This window comes from Oenanthe melanoleuca, chromosome 3 (genome assembly GCF_029582105.1).
Source record: "Oenanthe melanoleuca isolate GR-GAL-2019-014 chromosome 3, OMel1.0, whole genome shotgun sequence".
In the NCBI taxonomy this organism is placed as follows: domain Eukaryota; kingdom Metazoa; phylum Chordata; class Aves; order Passeriformes; family Muscicapidae; genus Oenanthe; species Oenanthe melanoleuca.
In genome coordinates this window covers 89,326,170-89,351,189 of record NC_079336.1, presented here as the reverse complement: position 1 = coordinate 89,351,189, position 25,020 = coordinate 89,326,170, and the positions used below count along the sequence as shown (strand labels likewise).

Below are 25,020 nucleotides of genomic sequence, written 5' to 3'. Positions count from 1 at the left end.
TTTAAGCTGGCTGTTTTGGGGTTATGCAGGAAGAAAATTAAGCATTAATTCATCAAACTTATATAAGACATCATCTGTTCACAATATTTACACAAAGTTTATTGAATTGTCTGATGGCTAATTGGTATTTTCTTGACATAATGAGCAACTGTATTTCGTTCTTCGCTGCAACGTCTGTTAAAGAGGCAGGAATTGAAATGTAAAAAGGGGAGAGGGAATTCACCTAGAAGGTGAATGTAAATATCCAAATCCCTGCACCTATCACTCCAGTTGGTGGTCTGCTCAGCAGTACCTTATGTGTCAGTTTGGGAAAGAGTGACCCCACCAATACTGGGTAATTTTTCTGTATACATCTCTTGAATTAAAAATCTTTGCAATTATTTTCATTAATAAAAACTCAAGCTTCTGGCAGTGGTATGAGTGTTTAATGGGCAAACATAATTTCCCAAACAGTCCAGTCACCTTCTCTTATTATGAACAAATTGAACTAACTTTTGTTGCAAAACACTGCAAAGATTATTAGATGTAAAACTAATATCTCTTATGGAGGAAGGGGAGATGTAGAGATTGTCTGGTAGAGTCATTCCAGCCCAAGACCTGCTTTTATTTGAAAATAGGGATACTCAATAGGGTACTCATCTACATAATTCTGAGAACTGCTTAAAAAAAGCCCATCAGGAAGAGTATTATGAAAAAGAAAGCAAACATATTTTGGCAATACTTTAATGAAAATTTAGTATTTGTATACTTTACTTAGCTGTTTCTAAGTAGAATTGGAAAGGATTGAAGCTAAAGGAACTTAATATTTAAGCATATCAAGACATGTTGCAGAGGTATCTGTGATTAGATACCTCTATCTATTATATAATGTGGGGATTATTGTGTTTCATCAAAGAATTGCATTCATTAAATCAATATCTTTTTCAGCTTTAGCTTAACTATGTGGGGCCTAAAAGGTCTACCTTTGAATCTAACATATCTCCCTGGTCTTTTTTTTCCTTTTAAAGTAAGAAATAGTCTGCCTCTGAGGGATGGATTTAAGAGACACAGACTTTTTGAGGAGTGGAAATCCTTCTGCATAAGTACAGCCCCTGGACAGGGCAAAGGATCCCCCTATGAGAATGGGATTTTTTTCTAATGCACGTTGTATTTCTGCATTTTTGCACTGCCATCCCTAATGTATATTGTGAAACTCTGCTTGATGTGTTGTTATCTTATCAGTGCCCTGCTATAGCATATGGTATGTTGAGATAGCAGGTCGATGACATGGAAAGTGTTTAAATAACGTGCAACTTAACACTTTCTCTGTCATGAACCTGTTATTCCAACACTGTAGAGGCACCAGCTGATCTCATGCTAAATATTCTATGGCTGTCCCTAGGCTTAGTGCCTTTCCTTGTCCTGTTCCAAGTCTTTCAAATTTCACATACTTATGTCTCTGTCTGACTGTCTTAATATTTGATTGCACTGTTTTTCCACCAAATGGCTCTGCCATTCATCATATTTATTTAAGATACCATGTCACTTTTCATCCATCTGCTTTTAAAAATATGCATACCTCATAGTAATTCAAGTGAGCAGCCTGACAGCTTATTGGTTATTTCAATATTAAGACAAGTTGTATTTAATTCTAGACCTTTTTTTTTCCTAATGGGGCCAGATCATCTTAAATAATTTGCAAAAGATTTTAAGTTGCTGTGGGGTATTTTTTGGAATGGAGAATGTGTATCTTCTTAAAAACAACAATAATTCATCAAAGAATACATTATAATGCATAAAAGCAAGAGAGAATGTTTTAGCTATATGCCTAAATTACTGACTTTTTGTTCCAACAAAAATGTTTTGTAACACATAGCTTGTTGTTTTCATTGCTGTTTAATTCTGTTATTGCTGATACTTTTTTTATTTTAAGATGGTGGCTTGGCAAGATGCTAGTAAATAGTGTGTACCTGCTAATATTATCAGTAACCAAATAGAAGGTCAAGCAAGTACTATCCTAAACTGGTGGAAAAGGTCACTGCAAGTGTGAAATATAGTACAGGAGAAGATAGTTTAGATTGTCTGACCATAGAGGAGGATAGAAAACTCATGGTTTTGCATGCACTTCAGGATGGTCATTGAGTACTGTTTAGTTGAGCTTCAGTAGGTTTTGCACAGCTCCACAATGCACCATCTAAAAGCATAATTCCAGTCAGTATCAGGTATGCTGTTCTTTTCTTTTCCTTAGTACAGGTGTCTCTGAGGAAAGCAAAATTAAAGTCACTGATTCCTACATCTGACCATTTCTTTGGTAAAGACTCTAGCATCAGACTAGAGATGGTGTTTTAATTGATCTGCATCACTGTATTCCCATAGTTATGTTTTTTGTCACATGTACATTGTCTGTCTTGTACTTTGTAATTTGTTTGGTTTCATGTGATGAAGTTGGCACAAAGGGCTGAACCCCATTTTTGTAAGGAATGTATTATCAGTTCTTAACAGTCTGAAATTCCTAGTGACTGCCTGTAGCAGTAATGGCTACAAGACTGTTTCTACTCCTTTGGAATAGTCTAGGGAATAATAGCAATCTTCTAGAGATGGCTCTGGTAAACAGTATTGAGTAAAAGGGAATTTGCCAATCAGTTTTCCTACAAAAACAGTCATTTAGTTAATGAATGTCTTTCAGAGTTTTTAACCCACATGAAGACTACATTGGCTGTGCTTAGGTGTCTATGGTAACTACTAAATGCAAAAAACCAATTTATGGCATTAAGCACAATATGATTAATGTCAGTGGCATAACCCAAACAAGATATCCACAATCTGGCTAGAGCTTGCACAGATAAAGAAACTGAGTTTGAATATGTCTGTGTTGGCTTCAAACAAATAAACTTCTCTTTGGAAACTAATATAAACCCCATCTGTTTTCTCAGGTAGAGAAAACTTGATTAAAACTGGGATTTGACAGACTTTTGGTGAAGTTTTTCTTTGAGCTTTATAAGGAGGAATCAAATTATTATTTGACTATGTAAGTTTCTAGTGTGATAGCAGAAAGAGCACTATGATAGGTCATCCTTTTATTGGGATAATTGTGTGCAGTTGATGTGGCTGTTTCAGTTACTCTTCATGTTTTTGCCCTAAATAGTCTGGAGGGAGGTAATTTATAAGTAAGTACAATAAAAAGTCACCTGAGTGATTCTGTGGTTCTTTCAATCTACAAGTGCATCACTTATGATGCCTCATGAAAGGTGACTGAGAAAACTGAAAGAATGTCATATGTCAAACAAAAATCCTAGATCAAGTTTAGAGCTTCATTCCTTCCAAAGTATTACAACTAAGTGTAATGACATTTGACAGTATTGACTTTTTTTATATGACTTCTTTCGGCTAACTCAGCATTCTGAAAAAATAAATAGTGTTCTCCCTCTGTGATTGAAAGGGTTAAATAGTACCAATTCATTACCTCTCACAAAAGGATTTATTTTCTTCTCATAAATCAGTTTTATTCCACATTTTTATTATTCCCTTGGGTCAGCTGCTCCAATTGAAATCAATACAAGTGCAAGTGACACAATCAATCTAGATATTTGATTATGGATTTGAGACTCCAAGTTCTGCTCTGTGTGTTTAGTTAGTCTCCTTCTGATAGTGTCCCTGGAGAATGGAAAATTCTTATTGGCATCCATGAATTATGGGCATAGATTCAGAAACCAGATACTGTGATAATCTCCATTTATGTACTGCTGCAGCTAGAGAAAGAATGTTCTAAGCATGGAGAAGCAAACTTGAAGGTTTAAAAGGTAATTGTGTTTGAATTATTTTTTTTTAGTGTATAAAATCCCTTGTGAAATAAACTTGATAAAGTCTCATAATATGTCTATAAAAGACCTCAAACAAAATGGATGAAATCAGTAACTGTGTGCTCTGTCATCAGCTTAAGATTGCAAGTGCAGCAAATGCTTTTGCTGTTTGATATCTTGTGTCAAATATGATGTTTTTCCACTTGGATTACTAAACTCTGCTGGGACACTTCCTCCTGTTTGTATCAGGATAACACTGCTTGGGCACTGGAAACCTTTTTAAAATCCAGAGAAGTTGGTTATGCTCATAGAATGCTTTCCAGAGTTTGGTTTAGGTCATGGGCTGCATTCTTAGTGTGTGCCTCTAAAACTGTCTCTCTACAGCGTGCAGGGTCCAAGACTGATGTCTCTTGGTGCTATTGCAGGAAAATTGAGTCTCAGTAGAGATGAATATAATTACAGCAGAGATTTAACATTACACTGAAAACATTGTTTTAACTGGAAGGTCTAAATGAAACTGACTCAACTACAAGACTCGAGGTTTCTGTATTTATAAAAGAGTAATGAGAAAAACTAAAACAGCAATTCAAATCAGGAAAGTTTCTTCTTGGCAGCTTCATCAACAATTACAGAGGTTTTTTAGTTCAAAGCTGGAAGCTCCAAAGGGTAGATGAGCCCACACACTGAAGGTTCCTTCCTTCTTGCCATCATGACAAAGCCTAACCCTGGCTGCAGTCATTAACCATCCATGGGGTCTGTGCTTTCTTGTGTGAGCTCTCTCATCAAGCTGTGGGCTTTATTCATATTGCAGTCTGTAGAATTAATGAGCACATAAATGCACATTACTTAGTGTTTGTAACCCTAATAATCACTTATTTCAGCTGACAGGAACATGCTTTCATCATAATGATTACCCTTGCTTTGCCTTAGGGTTCTTGAAGTGTTCTGAAAATTTTCATAGAATCATACAGCAGCTGAGGTCAGAGAGCACCTCCAGGGAACAACCAGTTCAAGCTCTCTTCTCCAAGCAGGGTTAGTTAGAGCATATTGCCCAGGACAGTGTCCACCTGGCTTTGGAGTAGAATCACCAAAGTTGGAGACTCTGAGCAACTTGTTCCAGTGTTTAACTAATGTCAAAGTAAAAATAATTTTTTCTTAGGTTTAAACAGAATTTATTGTATTCTCTGTATGTACTCATTACCTTTTGTTCTGCTGCTGAGAAATGTTTGGTTACTTTATGCCCTTACAGCAGATATTTTAATATTTTATGAATTTTTAAGATCCTTCCTCCTTTTGTTGAGTCTAAACAACCCCAGTTCTCTCAAACCCTCTTCATGTGGCATATTCTTCAAGGCTTTAATTATCTTTGCATGAACTTCATTCAAGTGAGTCCACCTCTGTGTTACTGGGGATCCCAGAATGGGATGAGCTCTCCAGATGTGTCTCACCAGGTGGAATAGGGAGGAAGAATCCCCTTCCTGTGTCAGTGACAGACAGTGTACACATTCTATATGTCTCAAGACAATCTAAGATAGCTGTACCAAATCTGGGTCTGTAAGAATCCTCTTTGAGTGATGACTTGAGTACTAGTCAGAAAATACTAATCAGAAACTGGGTCTTTTAGATTTCAATTTTCTGCTGTACGTGCCAAAATGGATTTTGATCTTGTTTTTCAAACATTTTCCATTTTTCGGTTTTAAAATTAAAGACTTCTTTTAATTCCCAGAGAAAAAGTAAAAAGATAAAGTTGTTCAATGCAGATAATGTGAAACTCTTCTTATTTACAGGAAAATTAATATTTTGGATTCATAATTTTTCCCACAGTGCTTTTAAATTACCCATTTTTGACTCATTCAGAAACTCCTTCTAGCCCATGAGAGTGAAGTTTTCATGTGTTAAGAGAGTCTTTAAGTTTTGAACTCAGTTTGATGGACTGTGACCATGATATGTCCATAGGAGCAATACATCTGTCAGCTCAGGAGAAGGAGAAATAATAGTGGTTCAAGACATTGAGGCAAAAAATCAGCAGTGTGCTCATCTGAAAAAAAAAGAAAGAAAACAAACAAGCAACAACAAGAAAAAATCTTCCAAAACAGAATGCCAAACCATAAACCAGCATTGTCTCAAAATACAAAAACCCCCAACAGGTTGTTGAAAAGGGGGGTATAGCATCAAAGCCAAATGACTTCACAAGAATATAACAATTGAGATGACAATTTGAGAACAGTTCATTATTACAGTTTTTAAGAAAAGAAAGTTGCTAATAATGCCAAGGAAGTATTTCAGCTGGTTTTCTACTGGGATAATTAAACTAATGGAAAGTGATATTTTTTATTTTGAATATTCCATTAAAAACAATGGGAAAGGAAGAGAGGGAGAAAAGAAAAATCGTAGCTGGGAGGAAAGTAGCTTTTGTGGTAGTTAATGAGGCTGAAGAATAGGCAAAACTAACAGACAAAAGAATAAGCAGAGACACAAAGAAGTGTGCATATTCACAGAATTTTCCACCAAAGACATGATGCCAAAGAGACACAAACTAGCTCTGTCTCAAATAGGGACAGAAACTGGTGACAACGAGGAAGAGTTCTGGGGAAAAGGGCCAAAATGTGAGTTCTTGTTTCATTTTTATTTTGCTGTTCTGATCTGATAAGAACTTTTTCTGTGGCTCATGGTACGAGGTTTAACCTCTGTATTCTCAGTCACATAAAGCAAGCATAAAGACAGCTGTATGTGTTTGTGATAGCTAACTAAGTAATCTTTGTATAGATCCTCACATGAAGTGTTCCTTGAGCTGGATTTTTGCTACTTTTATTCTTTGAGTAGTCTTCTACAGTGGTAATGGTTCTGCTTCTGTCTGCTTGAATATTATAGGGCAACATGTTCTGTAATGTAAAAAAAGGTTATCAGGAAATAATGGAACTATATGTAAAGTATGCATTGGTATTAATCACAAATACAGTAATACTAATAGAATTACTTGGTATTTGCCCACACTTGTGAAATACGTGTCTTTCTCTGTTTGATACATAAAAAGGAAACATCTCAATTTATTACCTGTTCCCTTAAAAACATAAATTTTTAAAGGTATGGGAAGAGTACATTTAAATTTTCCAGATCTGGGCGAAGAAAAGTTCTTAAGTGTAAGATGAATGTGTTTAGTTTGTACCATTTCTTTGCCACGAGAATGGTTTCATGTTGTCCCATTTCCTGCACTCCTCACAACCTTTGTCACACGAATAAGATATCAGGATGCTAATGACTAATATACAGTATTCTGTGTCTGCTGATGCTATACTGTACTGCTGTGACCTTTGCAATATTATCTATTCTGATTGGCTGTGCATTTCACCTCTTCCCCACAAGTTAATAAGGCTGTAAAAAGGAGAGAACTTGAAATCGCCAGCCAGTCATATTACAGAATATTGAAAAGGTCAGAGCAGTACAGCACACAGAAAAAAAATTATGGAATATATGAGGCATTAAAATTCTTGTGACAATGATTATAACAAGAATGGAAAAGGATACCCATTTATGTTATTTCAATCTAGTGAACCCCACAGGATGATGGACCCAGGACAGCAGTAATTTATGCACTGCTGACTCACAGGAGCTTAATTCTCCTCTTTACAGGGGTGCTCAGTAGCAGAAATGCACATCTGCTAGGGAGTCCCCTGAAGAGTGTCCACTCAAAACCATCCTGAGCCTTCAAGTACAGATACTCATCAGCTAGAGTGCTCTTAGCACTTTTAAACAGTGATTTTGAATGCCATATATGTATTCATGTGTCTTTTTAATGCAAGCATTTTATTCCTTGACTTTGTTTCAACTATACATCACTTTTAAGTTTATTATGGATATTCTTTAGCCCTCATTTCTTCATATGGATCTTTTCCTGAAAAACTGGCACCCTTTGATCTGGTAGAAACTAGGAATAAACTGGGAACAGCAGAAGTATTTCTCAGTTACTTTAGGCAAAGAAGTCCCTCAGATAATTTTGGGGAGATATGGAGAACTGAGCAGGAAGGCTAACAAAAGAACAAAACCATAACTGTGCAAAAATATGGAAAGATTAAGGAGCTTGGGGAAGCCCTTCATGTCTGCAAAAGAGGCTGTAGAAAATAGTGTCTCTGAGCTCTCTCCTGTCAGGATTCATCTTTTTGTGCAAGTATTTGCATGCCTGAAGTGTTCATGGATGAGTCAGGTGTAGGGGTTTGTTTCCTGCCCCTTTAGGTTGTTCATGTTAACAGAATCATGGGGAAATCTTGCTTGTTGGGGTGCTGGTGTCTGTTCATGGCAGGAATTACAAGGCAGAAATGAGGAGGTGTTCTGCTACAAACCACTTGTCTGAAGTGGAGCAATGTCTCTTAGGGCTTCACCACTGTCTGAGGCAGCTGCTGTTTACAGCTGCAATGGACTGGCCAGTGGGCTGCAGTGGGACTTGTGAGCAGGATGGAGAAATAAACACCCAGGAAAACTGGAAAAAGAGGGGCTTATACTCACAAATTGGGTCCACCCTGAGGCAGCCTGGGCAGGAATGGCATGGGATGATATGACAGGGTTATCACTGTATCACTTTCTGTCAGGCTGAACCTATGTGTCTGCATTTTCCAGCCCACTGAAAGCACAGTTCAGGCAGCGAGAAGTGGCAAAGCTGCATATTGCAAGTCAGCCACAGCAAGACCTGCATTTTAAAAATGTCCTAATATTTTACTTGCCAGCAGCAGTAAGTTCCTTGTCTGGGAATTGGGATAAAACACCTTTTGTCTGTGTAAAATTTTGGGCTAGGAAACTTGCAAGTACTCTTCAGCTTTTTATTAGAAGCAATGAAAAATTTTGAGCTGCTATGTTGTCTATCTCATTGTAAATTTGCAAGTTCTTTTTTGAGCTGAATAAAATGGTTATGTAATTACATACTTCTCCTAATTATTGAGTAATTATATACTTCTTATAATTGCCGAGTAATCACTCTGCTATAACTAGAATTTAATGTTACAACTAATTGTATAATTACTGTATATTAATGTTGTTATCCAGGCAACTTGGAATAGTGTGTTATCCTTTTAATTCATTTTCTGTTACTCAAAACTGTATTTTTAAAACATGGTATAGTTAGCCATTGGAAGAAAGATTAATAATGGAATTAAAACATCAGCAGAGGAAGTGCATGGTTTTGTGCCAGGCTCAGGTGAATGAAATTAAAATATTAGCAAGTTAAATCTGTACTGTTGATAGAAAAAGTTTCATTTTCACAAGAATTTGGCATATACAAATTGATGTTAGACAAATTTCCTTTATGCTTGAGGTTTGACTCTAGCCTATGTGCTGATCTGTTAGCACAGTATTTTTAAACTTTCCCACACATTGGAGGTGAAATGTTTGAAAAATGCATCTTTTTTTTTCCACAGCCAGCTGAGTCCTTAAGTGTTTAATGTCCCTAGGACCTTAGGAATGTATATGTCAAACATTGTTGCATGATCTTCACAAATAATAAATCACAAACATCACAAAAACTGAGATAGATAATATGAAAAATGTGCTTTGTTGGATTGTTTCTTCTCCCAAATCACACACAGGGAGTTTCACAAAGGTGCAGGAGGAGGGTTTGATACACAATTTAAAAGCTGAGATCAAGTAATGCAGATGCATTTTTCTAGTGCTGGTTGAGTAGCCTGAGTACATAAGAGTAATCTCAGACAAAATAACTTTGCTTCTGCAGGATTCTGTATGTGGAATGTGTAAAATGTAGTTGTTCTTCTTGCATGTAAAGAAGCTTTGCCTCCAATGCTATACCTAAAACAGGGTCTCAGATAAGTTTCAGTGAAATCCAAAATGAATCCATCAAGCTTCATTAAATCATTCAACCTTCATGCTACTGTAGTCTGAGTGGTCTGGTGCTAGGGTGAGGCTCAATCCAGGTAGAATTTGAGCAATGAGGATGAAGGCTGCAAGGCAGATTTATAAAAAAAGAGTTTTGCAAACCTGTCCCTCTCCCCAAAACCTCAAAAAATAAGCTTTTTATATGTTACAATAGAATAACTGAAAACACCAGTGCAGTTCATAAGACCAAAATAAAGGAAGGGCTTGAATAGGAATCCCCAAATTAGAGGAAAATCCACATCCTTCATCTGTGGTAAAAGAGCATGGCTGAAATGTATTGCAAATGCAGCTTAATGCACATCATAGAAACATGGAATATTTTAAAAATTGTTTCTGATTTAATAGCATTTCAATTTTAATAGTTAATTTGAAACTTGTATCAAAATGAGTAAGTCTGACGAGTGTCCCTTAAAAATAAAAAGATTGATTTTTCTACATTTTTTGTAATTCTGTCTTAGATTTTATAGAAGACTCTGTTGTAAATATTGAATCTTCAAGCTGTTACAATGTCATAATTGATTTACAATATATTTACAGTTAGTCTGTTTACTCTCATTCTCATACCTGTGCTCTCAGACTTGTGCAATTCTGCTGTTGTTTCTAATACAGAGTTTTCATTGACTTCAGTGAGAGAGCTCTCCATGGAATGATGGATAGTAATAATAACATTAATAGTTCATATAGCACTTCATATACTCAAAGTATAAGATGATATTTTAAGTGAGTCAGCTTGGCTCTGAGATATGAGACCAAAGTCTTTATTAAGTGAAAAAAAGTTACTTGATATATATTTTTCTATATATTTTCTAGTCTAACTAAATATTTTGGAGACTTTTTTTTTTTTTTTTTTTTTTTCATTTTTGTCGGGTAGAATATTGTCTTATCTTAAGTTTGAGATCTTAAAAGGATTGCAAAGGACATGTAGGTTGCTCTGGTGTCCTCTGATGATTTCAACTGATAAACTGAGTACTTCAAATCCTTCTTTTGTCTTTGAGAGAACTGCAGGCCATGCTGGAAATCCTCTATTACTGCAGATGACTATTTGTTATGCATGCAATGGAATTAGCTTATCAACTCCTAAGCTAAGCATTTTTCTAGCAAATTCAAAAAGTTTTGCTAGTCTTTCATGGCATGGTATAAGAATTATCATTCATGTTTCAAATCTGCAATTATCACAGAACTGTTCTGGAAACTTCTGTTTGCTGTATATAGTAATCAGTTTGCAACTGTTTGGTTCATGTATTGGTTTGTTTATTTTCTAGGATTTACAAACTGCCACAAACTGTTGGCAAAAGGAGAAGAAATTATGAATAATAATTTTTCTTCCTAACACACCAAAAAATTGTGTATGTTACTGGTATAAATGGCAACTCTTCATTTGAGTAGAAATAAGACTTGGTTCATAAAGACAGTGAATTGTAGCAGATGCAAGGTCTAACATTTGTTCTTTTCCTCCCCCTCTTGTTTTTCCATAACAGATAATGCTAATTATTCTATTGTAAGTGATACTCAGATGTTGTGCAGCAGCAAGGAATTCAATGTATGGGTACCCATTAAAGGACTGATTCCATTTTCTAACTACACAGTACAAGTGAATGCATCCAACAGCCAGGGCAGCTTGATAAGTGATGCTATAACCATAGTCATGCCTCCAGGAGGTAAGTATGAAAAAGTGCTTTTTCTGTGCATGTAACAATTACACAAACACTCTGTTCAACAAAATGTTATTTATTATCGCAGCTGAGGACTCAAGTTCAAAAGAATGTTTGTAATAGTAGTTCTTACTCACAAAATTGTTCTTTTTGGCTTCTAATTTGTCACTTTGTTCCATTTAAGAACTAGAAAATGAAAATACATAGTTGTGTAGTTAGCATATTATGGAGGTGAGAAGTGCATTATGTACTTCATTTTTTTTCTGAGAATGGTGGTGTATTCTGGCAAGGAAAGCTAATCTAGCCCAAGAATATAGAGAGCCTCACCTGCATTTTGTAATCTATTTTAGAGTAAAAGTTGTAAATGCTGACAAGGAGCACTTACTGGATAGACTTAGAGAATTTGTTTAATAATAGTAATATAAACCATGGGCAATATATTGAGCTAGAATCCATAAAATAATGTAGCTGTAAGAAAGTCAATTACAATGTGCTGATTTACAGTGAATTAGGCTGTAAGCCAGTCTGGATATTATCTTCATAACAATTTGAAATAAGAGAATCGAGCAGATATGCCCTAAACATTGTACAATGATTTGTTTTGTGGCTTTGTTGTTGTTTGTTTTTTTTTTCAAGAAAGCTTACACTTATAGCTGATGTAGATGTGCTACTTTTGCATTTTCTTTTCTCAGCTGATTAGATTTTTGTTAAATGAATGCCAATGGATACAATTAATTTAAGGCAATTTTGAATTTTTAAATGAGAGTCCAACAACACTTGTTTTTGAGAGTGCGTGGTATAGCTGTTGAGGAAGAAGAGTGTAGAGGGACATACAATTTGAAAGCAAAAGAAAAGAAAAGCAAAAAAGAAAAAGGAAAATAAAAATTAGAAAACTCTGAGCTCAAAAACTCAGACTTGAAACAACTTGTGTGAAAACAGATGGATTGGGTTTGGAGACTTCAGAAAAGCAAGTAAGTGCAATACAGAGTTTTTATGGCAGATTACTGAGGAACAAGGAAAAGTCAATTCCCAGCACATTTTATACTTTTCCAATCTGATTGTCAAGTTGCACCTACTATTAACAAATATACATTCTCATATAATTATAAAACTGTGTCTGAGTTTTACTGCTCATTTAAGACTGAGGAGTAAGACACTGATATTTCTAGCTCCAGTGTCACATTTCAATTTTGCTTAGTAAAATTCAGTAGTGAAAATTTCACCAAATGACAAAGTAAAGGATCTTTAAAGATAAGCAAGGATGTGCACAAGTTTATGACAACCATTAAGATACACTTTCTTTCATCATTAGATTGTTGTTGATTACAATTAGAAAACTTATAGCTTTGAAATTATCTTTTTTATTACCTTGTGGTAGTTTAAAAGCAATACCTCATTGGTTAAATAGGTTTTAGTTCATGCTTCCTTTTAGTTAATGATCTGAAAACATATTATCCTGATTTACACATAAAATCATGCTGAAAAGCATGTGGCATTCACTAGGATATGTGTGTTTAAGTAGAATTAAATTAGCAGTGAGAGTTATTAAAGAAATCTTCCATACTATTGTCCAGTGGACTGTGATCTGTAGAGAAATGAATAATAAATGAAGCAGTGCATATGAGAGAAGTGCTTTCTCACACTCTGTGTTTTCACTGTATGTGTACACATGTACAGACACATGTGTATCAGGGACAATACATGTTTGTTTTACTATGGTATTTGTTATAATGAGACTTTGAGTGTTCTGCAATTCCATTGCATGCTAAATTGTGAGTATAATGGTAATTTTACACTGGGCAGTATTCAGTGCCTTCACACTTTCTAAATCATTAAATGAAATCTAGATGCTACTTAAATAAGAACTTTATTTTTTTACTTCAGTGGCCAAGATTTCACTTAGTCAGAAGTTTTGTTAGATCAAAAAGTAAAGAAGGTCTCATTATGTACAGAAGCACAGCCTTTTAATGAGTGTTAAAATGTAGCATTCTCTTTGCAAGGATACCAGAAAAACACTATTAAAAAAATCTACAGATTTTGACAGAGTTTGATTGTCTAACAGGGAGAGTGATAGAGGACAAAGTTATTGCTGATCACTGTTTTACCATCATGATACAATTTTTTCCAACATGCGTTTCTTTTGTTCCTTTTTTTTTTTTTTTTTAAGCTTTAAAAGACATTGCACACAATATAAAGCACACAAAATCCTTAGTGTTACCTGATTGAATATATCTTAATTTTTTATCAAGCTGATTTGCCATGCTTAAAGTCAACACTCGAAAAAACTATCTTAGAAATAAGGAATTTATTTTATCTATGATCTTGCCTAAAATTGCACTGCAGGTTCAAGAGTTCTTGGAAAGATTAAAAAAATAAAAACTGAATCCAAATGTTAATCCATAAATATGAAACTTTCTTTTGACCCTTACCCTGTAGTGGTCTGGAGTTACTAATGGGGTTAGGATTTCAACTCTTAATGGGACTTGGTGCATTAGTGTTTGGTATGCATGGAATTCAGCATTCAGTTTAATAAGTGGTTGACATTGGTGATGTCCCTTAATTTGCTTAAATCTAATTGGCTCTTTTATCAGTCAAACCTGTATGGATTGGCAATTGATCAGAAAGGGTCAGCCATGACTGTGCATGTACTTAAATGCTGGAACCACCAGTTAAAGTCACCACTGTTGCATAATAAGAAGCTGAAACCATGAGAACAAATGATCTTCAGAGTCAGAAAGCAAAAGAAAGGGGAGAAGTTTTTCAGGTTGTTCAAGTTCAGAACAAAGGCATTATGGAGTATATAAATTTTAAATACACTGCTTTTTGCCTCAAGACTTAAAGCTTTTTTTTTCCAGATGAACTGAAATCTTGTCTGAAACTGTCTTTGTTACATCAAAGAACTGCATGGAAAGCTAAAAGAGATGGAAGAAGCATAAAAGGGCATAGTTTAAAATGATTAGTGACAAATTTCATACTGCAGAGGTAGAAGTAAATTTTTTTGAGTTCTGTATTTTTTTTCCAAAAAGAATACATTTGTTCTATTTATCTTGTCCTAAAATGCTTAGGTAGAAGCTGCAAAAAAATAATATACTGGCCAGTGCTTCACATTAATTTGAGGATGCTAGCCAGTAAAAGATCTGGAAAACAAATTGTTTTAGAATTAATTTAATCAGATAAATGAATTGAAGTGATAGAAAGGATATAAAACTGCAAAAGTCTGGGAGAAAACCATTTGCACAGAGTTCTTGGTTATACATTTTTCTCCTCAATAAGTGCTATTTCTGATGTAGTGGCACACAGAAGACCCCATTATTTTAGAATTGCTTTGTAATAAGGGATGGTGAGCTAGTAGAAAGGAAATTTGCAATCACTGCTGATAATAGCTTATAATCTAGTTAAATCCATTTATTCCCTTCCTCTGGCCACCAAAGCCTGAGTATGGAAGGAAATGGGAAGAAGATGGATTCTGTTGAATAAACAGATGCAAAAAGGACAGGCTGCTGCTCTGATGGGAAGCAGGAAGGTGGAGTCTCAATCATCACCTACAAAGCAGGAAAAAGGACTGGATTTCCAAGCCATGACAAGAGGTCTGATGGCTGCTGTGGGTGGTAATTCTGTGATGCTGGTTTATCTACAGAAAAGGGCCTCAAAAGCATTGATATATACTTCCTGTGTAAAACATAAAAGAAAAGATACTCTCAAAAACAATCTGCCTAAGTAGTGAAGTGCCTCTTTAAACTCTGCCATGATTTATTAAGTATGTGGTTCGATTATGTGCTCTGTCTGTGATTTGCACAACATAGGAATGTCTAGCAGGGAAAGATGTGAGATTTGGCCTTAGACCCTTAAGCCCCTGCCCTTTGCTGGTCCCTTGTTTCTGTGAATACTGCATGACTGCCTTGGCTTGTTCTCAGCAACAAAACTTGAGCCTACATCCCTGGAGCTGTTGATGTTTGTTCAATATCTACAGGAGATGGTGTCCTGCAACCTGAGGGTTTCAGCCACTGTTAGTTTTAAGTTGCAACACCTTGGAAACTGGGTACTGAACCTCATCACAGGACCACTGATCTAATTATGCAAACAAGTAGGAACCACATCATGCAACTTGTATTCACATCTGAAAGTGTTTGCTCATGGAAGTTGATCACTGAAGCCAGCAGGCCTCCTCAGAGGAATGAATATTCAATCAGAAAAGCAAAGCAAACTGGTGCTAAGTTGGGATTATTTAGGAAGAAAAAATCAAACTTGAATATCCTAGGATTTTCCCTGTGAGACAGATTTGTTTTCCCATATTTCCTACTATCACATTGAGTCACACCATAAAATTTGTCTTGAAAGAATGTCCTCTCTTCAGATTTCAGGTATTTGAGGCATCATTTGTTTTTTCTCTCTTTTCCTTCTCCTCCTTTTTTTTCTCTCTCTCCCTTCTTTTTTTAGAGAGAAATCCAAGAGAAAGAATCCAAGAGGATTCTTTTGTTCTATATCTTCTGTGTTAACAGGAAGTTCTTAGTGAAAATTGTGACCATATCTTTTCTACAGGTACTTTGCAGAGAGACCAGGATAGAGTAGGGAAAGGGGAAAATACTCTCCTGCATCTTGTTCACTCCAGTACTCTTTGTCCAGAAAGATGATTTCATGGAGATATAAGGGTAGTATTCTAAAAGTGCTTGTGTGGAAAACTGGGAGTTTTTCTACTGAAGCAGGAATTCTTCTCTAATCTTTGCAGTATTGAACTGATTTTCATTTTCATTAGTGCTACTTTCTTCTTTTATTTCCCTCTCCCAGGCTGTTCAGCATACTTCTTTTGTGTCTTCAGACTCTGGCAATTGGAGGCACAGAGGTGCCCTCTTTGCTCCTCATTTTCCTAAACTGCAGCCAGTTGGGGCTCAGCCTAACTCCACACATTGTAAAGGTTGCTTTAAATTGAAGCTTAGTGTTAGTCCCTACTCATAAAACTGAGGAGTTTTTCCAGCAGGTAATGACACTGCAGCTATGTCCTTTTCTTCTGATTGCCTCCTTCTCGCTGCCTTTGCACCCTGTGCTTTTGGGGCTGGGCAGATCCATAATTCCAGCTGTGCCCTTTCCATGCTCCAGACACAAAGCACCTGCATTTATCAGCTCCTCAATTCCTCTGTCTCTTCTAGAGCAGCATGAAGCAGCTGAGACAAAAGGATCAAACCAGCAATTTTAGTTGCCTGGAAGAACATGGATGTGTTTTGCTTGCTTAGGGAGAGCCAGATGAGCCAGGGAAAACTCTGAGCATCTAATTGATCCTTCATAAGCAGGCAATTAACCTCACTGAAGAGGTCTCACTCACTCAGGTCTTTCCTAAACCTTAGCCCTAGCATGAGATCCAGGCTGTACTTAAGAACTCTTAGAAGAAAACTAGGGAAGATGCCATGCTGGAAAACTACAGCTTGGTTGTACTTCAGAAATAGAGAAGAATATATAAAACTGGGGGAAATGGGCTGATGTGGAATTTGGAGGTAGATCATTATTTAAAACTATTACCTACTATCATATTAACCTATTTCAGACCAATTTCAATTGTACACAAAAGAGGACATGAATTTAGATGATGTGTGCCAATTTTATATAATGTCAACTTTATTCATGCTTGGTGGTTTTTTACTTTTAATTTTTCTTTCCATTCTGAGAAAATCTGAACTAGATTTTTCAGAGCTCTAACTGCAGTCAGCAATGTTTATATGGTAAGTTAGGCTCCGTTGAAGGAATTTTGCAATAAAATGCTGCTGAAATTCCTGGTGAAAACATAGAGAAGACATTTGAAAAATCACACCATTAATTTTGTCTTTAGAACCATTTCCCAGATATATGTAAGTACTAGGAATCAGATAAATTTTTGTGGTACTGCTTTTCTAAAAAGCTCATGTTTTTATACTTTCTTTTTCATTTTCATTAACTGTCAACAAAGGCAAATATCTGTGAGTTTTTTGTTTGTTCATTGGTTTACTGGTGGTTTTTTTGGTCATGTTATTCTATATTTTCTGCACTTGAAGCATCTAGATTATGGAAGTTAGTCTGGTGATCATAAAGCATTTCAGTCAAGTGGCAAGGTTTGAAGGCTTGAGCCACCTTGCACAGTTCAGGTGTGCAATGAAATCTGTACACCTCCATCAAAGTTCTGTCACCCTGTTGCATATTTGTCATGTTTCCATATTAGGGGATAAAAAGCTTCATGAGGGGAAAAATAAGGGTCTTTTATTACCATGCTGAGGTTTAAATGTACAGGAAACCAAAACACTATTCTTTTCCTTTTTAGCTAGGGAAGAAATCAGAGATGATCTTTCTTAAACATTATGGCCATAAAAGTGCCTTTCCTTTTTTTGCTGATTCTGTATACAGTTAAAAATTACTCTTAGTAACTCCATTTGGGAGTTTTCTCTGTAGTTTGGAAAAGGATCTGAAATCTAAAACTTTATATCTGAATTCTTAAAACATTTTGCAGAAAATAAATGGTTTTCCTTTATACAGTTGATTATTTGTTCTGGTAGTGTTTTAAGTTTGACCTTTCCCTAGTTTTTGTTAATGTAGCACTCCTCATTCTGTTTCATCTATGTTGTTAACTTTAGGTTAGTTGGCTGAGTACCTGAGGAGAAATAAGCTTTTTTATAAAGGCAGAAAGGGAGAGAAAATGGAAGTTGAGTGAGAATTAGTGACTGGAGTCACCACTTCTCTGGTGTTCCTATAGTGCAGTGTTGGTGTCTGCTACCCTCTTTCCTTCAACAAAGGCAACTATAAGACTCTTATAGCTCTTAATAGTTGATTCCTGGCATTTGACAGCTTTTTGCTCACTGTTCTTTTCTTTCTGAATGTTATTTTTGTCTCTGCATACATATGCACACACACAAAAATGTATATGAAATACCAGTATATGGATATTCATATATACATGATTGCTTTCTGTCTTTTTTTTATCTTTGGTCCTCTATGCAGATCATGCTTATTCCTCTGACAAAGAAATACTGTGCTCTTAGATTATTCCAGCTGAGTAAAATGAGAAAGAGAATGTAATGTATTTCATGTTGCAGGGGGATATGTCCAGTATTGAATTAAATATATCCTTACTGCTTGTATACTGACCTATTTACTTTTATAATTTTTACAACTGTATCTGCTAATTCAGATTTCCAGTAGGCTCCTGTGGTGACTGAGGATTGCTGTTCCCATTTTACAGAGTGAGAGGCATGTGTTAACAACAGAAGGTAAAAGAAAATTTTGTATTCCTCCTCATGCTGAAAAGTATAATATACTTGTCACAAAGTTTGTCAGCCTTGTTTCTTGTCTCTTGGCTTAGGCTGGGGGATTGCCTCTCTGTGAAAGGTGTCACCACAGTTTAATGCAGCCAGTGTGTACAGAGAAAATGCATGCATTCAGGTTGGCCGAATTTAGGTTATCTAAAAATTTCAAATTATGCATATATGAAGAAAAGAAGTTGAATAACTGAAGAGATAGCATTATATAAAGCAAAAATACTTCTCTTTTCTCTTTTTTTCTTAACATTGAAGTTGTGAGTGCTCTTACATACTAAGTAGCCTTTTTGAGAGGGTTATTCATAAGAAATTGATGCTGCTGTCCAAAATACTCAACTGATGGTTGTAATCTGAATTAATCAGCTGTAAATTTTCTGTGTTGAGGATGTAGCCCTGTGTTTGAAAAATGAACAAAAGAGAGGAAGTTTCCTCTGGCTCTTTATTTTTGGTCAAAAGATTGAAGAAAATCTGTATTTTAAAGAGTAAGTATTGCCAAGGTATTTAGTTTATTCTGACCTGTGATGAATAGTGCATGTATTTGGGGTAAATGCTCTGAAATGTGTTGTGGCACAGAAGGCAGAACACATTCAACCTGATTTGGGTTTGAACAAACCACAATGGTGTTACAATGACTTTTAATCAATTAGGCCACCTGATTTTTGAACAAGATGACAATAGTCAAGGTCTCTTCAGTAAAAATACTTGTGAGCAGATCATTCATTGTTGTATATTGACACACTACCACCAATTCCAGTAAATTTATGTATTCTTCAGTATTATCTAAGGAAATGAAGCCCAGAGATAGTTCATATAAATGGTTTATTTGTTAAAAGTGTACAGAACAGGGCATTAAGTGATGGGTAGTTACTTAATAATGCTGTATGAACATTCCTGTGTGGATAGCTTGGCTGTAAAAGGTTGTGATCCTTTTCCCCTATTCATCAGAAAACTCAGCTGTATATTTTGAACAGATTATTTCTATGTGGAAATAGTCCTGCCTGAATTGCTTTTTATTCACCCTAAATATTAAATATTTTGCTCCAGTATATAACACCTAGATCATACTTCTGTCAATTGAAGTGCTATTTTTAGTGGGGAACTGTCATGGGTTAAAAACAGTCAGGGATTTTTGTCACAGTTAGGTCCAGAGGAGGTCTTACCTTTCATAGCTCTTCTCTGTTGGAATGCTGGCTGAAAAAATGGAGATCTGGGTGATTCATCTTGTCTCCCAGTTGCTGGGCAGTGTCTAATTTTTGGGTTCTTAAGCAGGGAATGCAGAATCCCGTCCATCTATCCTGTTGAAACTCTGCTGGGTGTAGGGGGCAGTCTCATTTACTGGGGGAAAAGAGAGCAGGTGCTGTTGTAACATGGGGCTGATGACACTTCCCAGGCTGGGGTGAGGGAGTGTGCAGCAGCACAGAGGGCAAGAGGAGAAGGTGCTGAGTTCTGGGTGTTCCTGGCTCTGGGTGTGTTTTATTCATCAGTGCTGATGCTCAGCATGAGCATCATGTGATCCTGTTGCTATTTTCTAATACAGCTTAATTTATTGATACTGCAGCTGTTGGACTGTGCTGTAACATGAAGTGACAGCCATAGCATTGCAGTTGGCATTTGGAGGAGTGATAAGAATTCTTGTTTACTCTGTAAATGTGATGGTTCAGATTTGTCAGCCTTGGCCTCATGTGTTACATAAGAGAATAATACACAGTGTTTTGTTGTTATTTTTCCTAATTATATCAGTTTTATTTCCAGAACTAAATTTTTGATTCTTCTCTATTCCATTGTACAGATTGCACCCCAAGAGTTTACACGTTGATCAACAGCAGGATTTGGTTATATAGGAAAAAACACTCCATACTAGTGATGATGACAGATACAATTAAATTAATTTTTTGCTGTCCCCTTTGATGTACAAAGAATTTCCTTATTAATATTGATGGACTTCAGAGTCACAAGCACATGTTGGAGGTGGGGAGGAGAAAGCCCCTGAATGTTGTATTTTGCTTTTTGTGGAGCTGACTATATCACTTTATGTTTTAATGTAAGGAAAGCTGCTGACAGTTTTGATATATTAAATTATAACTGAGAACTAATTCAAGGATCAAAGATGCTCTTTGGGAGACATCACTTTACTGGTAGGAAAAATCATTACCTTTTTCCCAGTCTCATGTATTTGTACTGTATGTCTTGGAAATATCATTCCCTACAGTTTCTGAATCTTGATGTTTAATTTAACGCAAAGGTCTTTGAGCAGCACAATGGGAGAGGGGCTTCTTTTAGTGAAACCTCCTAGAAGGAAATTGAAATGTACGTGTTTTTTCTCATTTATCAAAGAAGTGCAAAAATCTAAACTGACATTTTATATCGAATGAATTATGAACTGTGTACCTCATACCTAAGGGAACAGCAACTAAATTAGACTTTTGTTAAAAAGAGAAAGAGAGAATAAAAATAGGCTTTTAATAAAATATACAGTCATTTTTGGTATTTTTTCTGAATCTGACATACTTTGCAGAAGAAAACCAGAGAATATAGGCTACTTCAAAGTCTATATGATTTGAATGCTATAGAGTGAATTGAGAAGCAGGTTAAGATGACACACAAACTTAATAGATATTGTTGCTTTGATATTTTTGTTTTCAGCCTTTTCCAACTCAGGTGAACAGGAAAAGTTAATATGCTTTTGAATAGCGAGAAGAATGGAGCAAAAATATTGTTAGGGTTGTTTGGTTTTTTTTTGGTTAGTTGTTTTTTTTTTTTTTTTAAGTTCCATTTGTGAGAATGTGTTTGCCACTGAAACAGTTTTCCAGGGAGCAAAATTTTACAAGACACTTGATGGAACCTTAAGAAGTCAATTTTCAAAGAATTATGCACTTGGTATTCTACTGGCATGACTTCTACTGTCTTGAGGTGAACAACATTTCTTGAAAGCACAGGTGAGACTCCCAGTCTGTAAAGTTAGAGTTTTTGACTCATTTTGACAATGAGTCAAAGTCTCTTTGTGATTATCATATATATCATAATGAATTAAGTAGCAGCTATGAACAAAAGCCAACTCTGTGTTGCCTTGATTACTAGAAGCAGAAACTTTGGCGAAGCTCTTTTCCTCCTCCTTCTGCAAATGAGGAAAGAGTTTGAGAGGGAGGAAGTCTGTTCTGGCTGCATCTTTTTCATAGCCAAAAGGTAGCCCAGTGACCTGGATCTCACAGATACCTGTAGGAAATTCAAGGTATAATAAGACTGCACCACCCACTGTGCATAGTGGCTCCCTAACACCAGCTAATCTGTCATCTTGTCAGATCCATTTTCTATTTATAGGCACTCTCAAGCTTGGTTTCCATCAGAAATGGTAGTATTTCACACCATCCATTATGTACCACGGAGAAATTTATGGATTAAAAATAACTACAGGTAATCTTATTGCAGAGCTAATTTATTTGCAGCCCTGCATTGTTCTCCAGTCTGTACATACAGGCATATAGAAACTGAGGTTTCTGTCAAAATGCACATCAGCTGGCAACACTGGGGTTTTCTACCAAAAAGGTTTGGTGACCTGTTATTTAACACTCCATCAGCACATCCATACTGCAGGAGTGCAGTATGAAGAGACTTCTTATTAAATGAGACTTCTTATTTAGTGAGTAAATTCACACATTTTCCTGTATCCCATTTTCTTTACCATTCAGCTGAGGCTGCTGTATTTAATTAGTTTCTTTTGTCATGTTGGATGGAGATGTGGAATCATAGAATCATTTATGTTGGAAAAGATTTTTAAGATTATCAAGACCAACCATTATTTTAAGTTGACTAGGTTTACCACTAATCCATGTCCCCAAGCACCACATCTGCATACCTTTTAAATACCTCCAGGGATGGTGACTCCACCTCTTCCCTGAGCAGTCTGTTCCAACACTTGACAACTTGTATAGCTAATAATGATTTGCAGAAGTCATGTCCACTTGTCCAAGTAGAATGGTGCTTTCTGGTTTTGACTGTCTGGTGTTATACTTTTTCCTTCTGTCATAGAATAGATCAATATTAAAAATTAATCTCTAACAGATTATGCTTTGGAATGATGCATATGCTTCTTGTAACATCACCACCTATGTACCTTTTTCTTTGTCTAACTCTTCTTCTATGACATTAGAATCCCCTTCAGAGAATTATTAGGCTGAAAAAGAGTTAATTGGGAAATCAGCTATTGCCATCTCCTTTCCTCAAAATTGTAAGTTATCTCATTTTCAGTACACATTTGTTTAGTCTGCTGGAGATTTGAAAATTTTTTGCAGAAGTTTAATCCCATTACTGTCTTCTGTTTCCAGAAAAACATTCTCTGTCTTCACAAAACTTCTGCAAAGTTGAACATTCTAATGTGTCTATCCTTACTGTTCATTTAACTACGTAGGTTTAAACTTTCTTCCCTAGGCTTTTCCCAACCATGAGGGATAAAATTTGATTTTTTTTTTATTTTATTTTTTTTGGTTGCTTTTGGGGAGTCTCTGGAATTCTAGAACTGTCTAAGAAGTGTTAGTTTCAAAATAATAGTTTATGTTTAGTTTCAAACAAGAAGCTACAAGCTTAAAAACCAGCTACAAAAAAATAAGAAAATAAAAAAAAATTAATAATAATAATAAATTGTACAATCCCAGAAAACCTCCTGAACTTAATCTCTAAAGCTGCTTCATGCAGGAAGCTGAAGTTTGTTGCATGAAGATAGACAGGATCTTATTCCCACTGTTCATGCCACATCTGTCTCCCTAAGTTAAAACAGGCAGATCTGATAGTTTCTTAAAGCTTTTTCACAGAGATATTTCATCTTCCAGTAGCCAGAGACACAATTAACCAGCAAGAGATGTTTTTTTAATTGCAGTTTCTGCCTGATTTTATTATACCATTCCTTATGGTTTTTCTTCATAGTATTTTAAAAAAAATTAATTTTGTTATATGGCAATTATTGGCTTACCATCCTTTTGAACAGTCTGATGACTAATTAGTTTTACTGGGCAGTTATAAATTCTAGCCAATGTCCTTACTACAGGTATTAAAATCATTAATCATTCAGCTAATTGCTTATTGGCATTCTTTTGTAGCTTTTAGAGTTTAGTAAAGTTCCTGCTGAGTAAGATGGACAAACTTTCACCTAACATGAGGAAGGAAGGCAGGTTGCTTCTTATGAAATGGTGAAGTGACAAATTTATAAGATATTTTTATAGTGTTGACCTCAGTGAAATGTAACATTTCGGAAAGGAGCATTTCTTACACATATTGACACGTGAGACCCAGGCCCAGGTTGCAGGTGTTGAGGTTGTACATGAAGAGAAGTTCATTAAAAGGAGGGCAAGGTCTGATTTTTTTTTTTGTTGTTGTTGTTGTTGCTGTTGGTTTTTTTGGTCTTGTTTTGTTTTGTTTTTCTGGAACAATAATAACAGTAAGCCTGCTTTGGAACTTCAAAAGACAATTGTCTTAAACTTTGGGTCTGCAGGTCATGGAGTAAAACCCAAGTTGATTTTTAATGCCCTACTAAAATTATGCTCTGCAGCTAGGAATACTAAATAGTGAAAGTGCTAAAAAATACGCAGTTAGAGCTTACACACTCCATCCAGATATAGATAAATTTTAGATTTTTTTTTTTCAAGTATCTTATTTTTATTTTTCTGAATGATGTTGTGCCATACAAGTAACATTAAAGATTAATGATGAAATTGAATAGATTTACAAAACCATTTCTTTTCAAATGAAATTACTATTACAGCAGAGAATAGAGGTATAGACCAGGATAGATCATGAAGAGAAAACAAGATATTTCTGTAACTTGTTTATATTGTTCTTCTGAAAAGAAAATTTCACTAACATGAGGTGTGAACACATTTGGACTTAGTGTAAGTTTACAAAGGCTTTAAGCTACTCCTTTATATCTCTCAATTTGCTTTTTGCCAAAACACAGCTTCCTTTCTCCCCAAGATAAATGTACCAGAGTGGGAAAGCAAGAGGGCCACCATGAACCTTTCACATTGTGTGTTCCAGAGTGCAAGGATGTGCATTGAGTAAGGGTGTGTTGTCCTTGGTATATGTATTGCTAGATGGAGCTATGTCTGTAACTGAAAACATCCAGCAGTGAAATTATAAAATTAGAAAAGAAAATACAAAAATATTTTGTGCATTCTCTAGTCATTGAGAGTGGGAGAAATAACATGGTTGCACATATATATTAAATGAAAAAAATCAAGAGCAGCTCTTATATTTGGTATATGCTGAGAAGGAAAAGTAGTGGGGAAAGAGTTAAAAACCAAAGCAGAGTAAACTTCAATGAAACTGTGAAGATAAAAAGCAAATAAAAGCAATCTTCTGCTTTGCCAAGAGATGAAGGTTTGTAACTAGCATGCTGTTCTAGTGATGACATACGCCCAGCATCATGGCCTGTCTTTCTCTGAAATGAAA

At 35.7% G+C, this 25,020-nt stretch overlaps 1 protein-coding gene across 1 annotated transcript in view; it reads left to right on the top strand.

The window, feature by feature from the left end:
- USH2A (usherin) overlaps nt 1-25,020 on the top strand; it is a 365,445-nt gene that overhangs the window by 202,846 nt on the left and 137,579 nt on the right. The window contains exon 38 of the mRNA XM_056487445.1: nt 11,135-11,314. Coding sequence (XP_056343420.1) covers nt 11,135-11,314 — 180 coding nt within the window. The remainder of the gene's footprint in view (nt 1-11,134; nt 11,315-25,020) is intronic.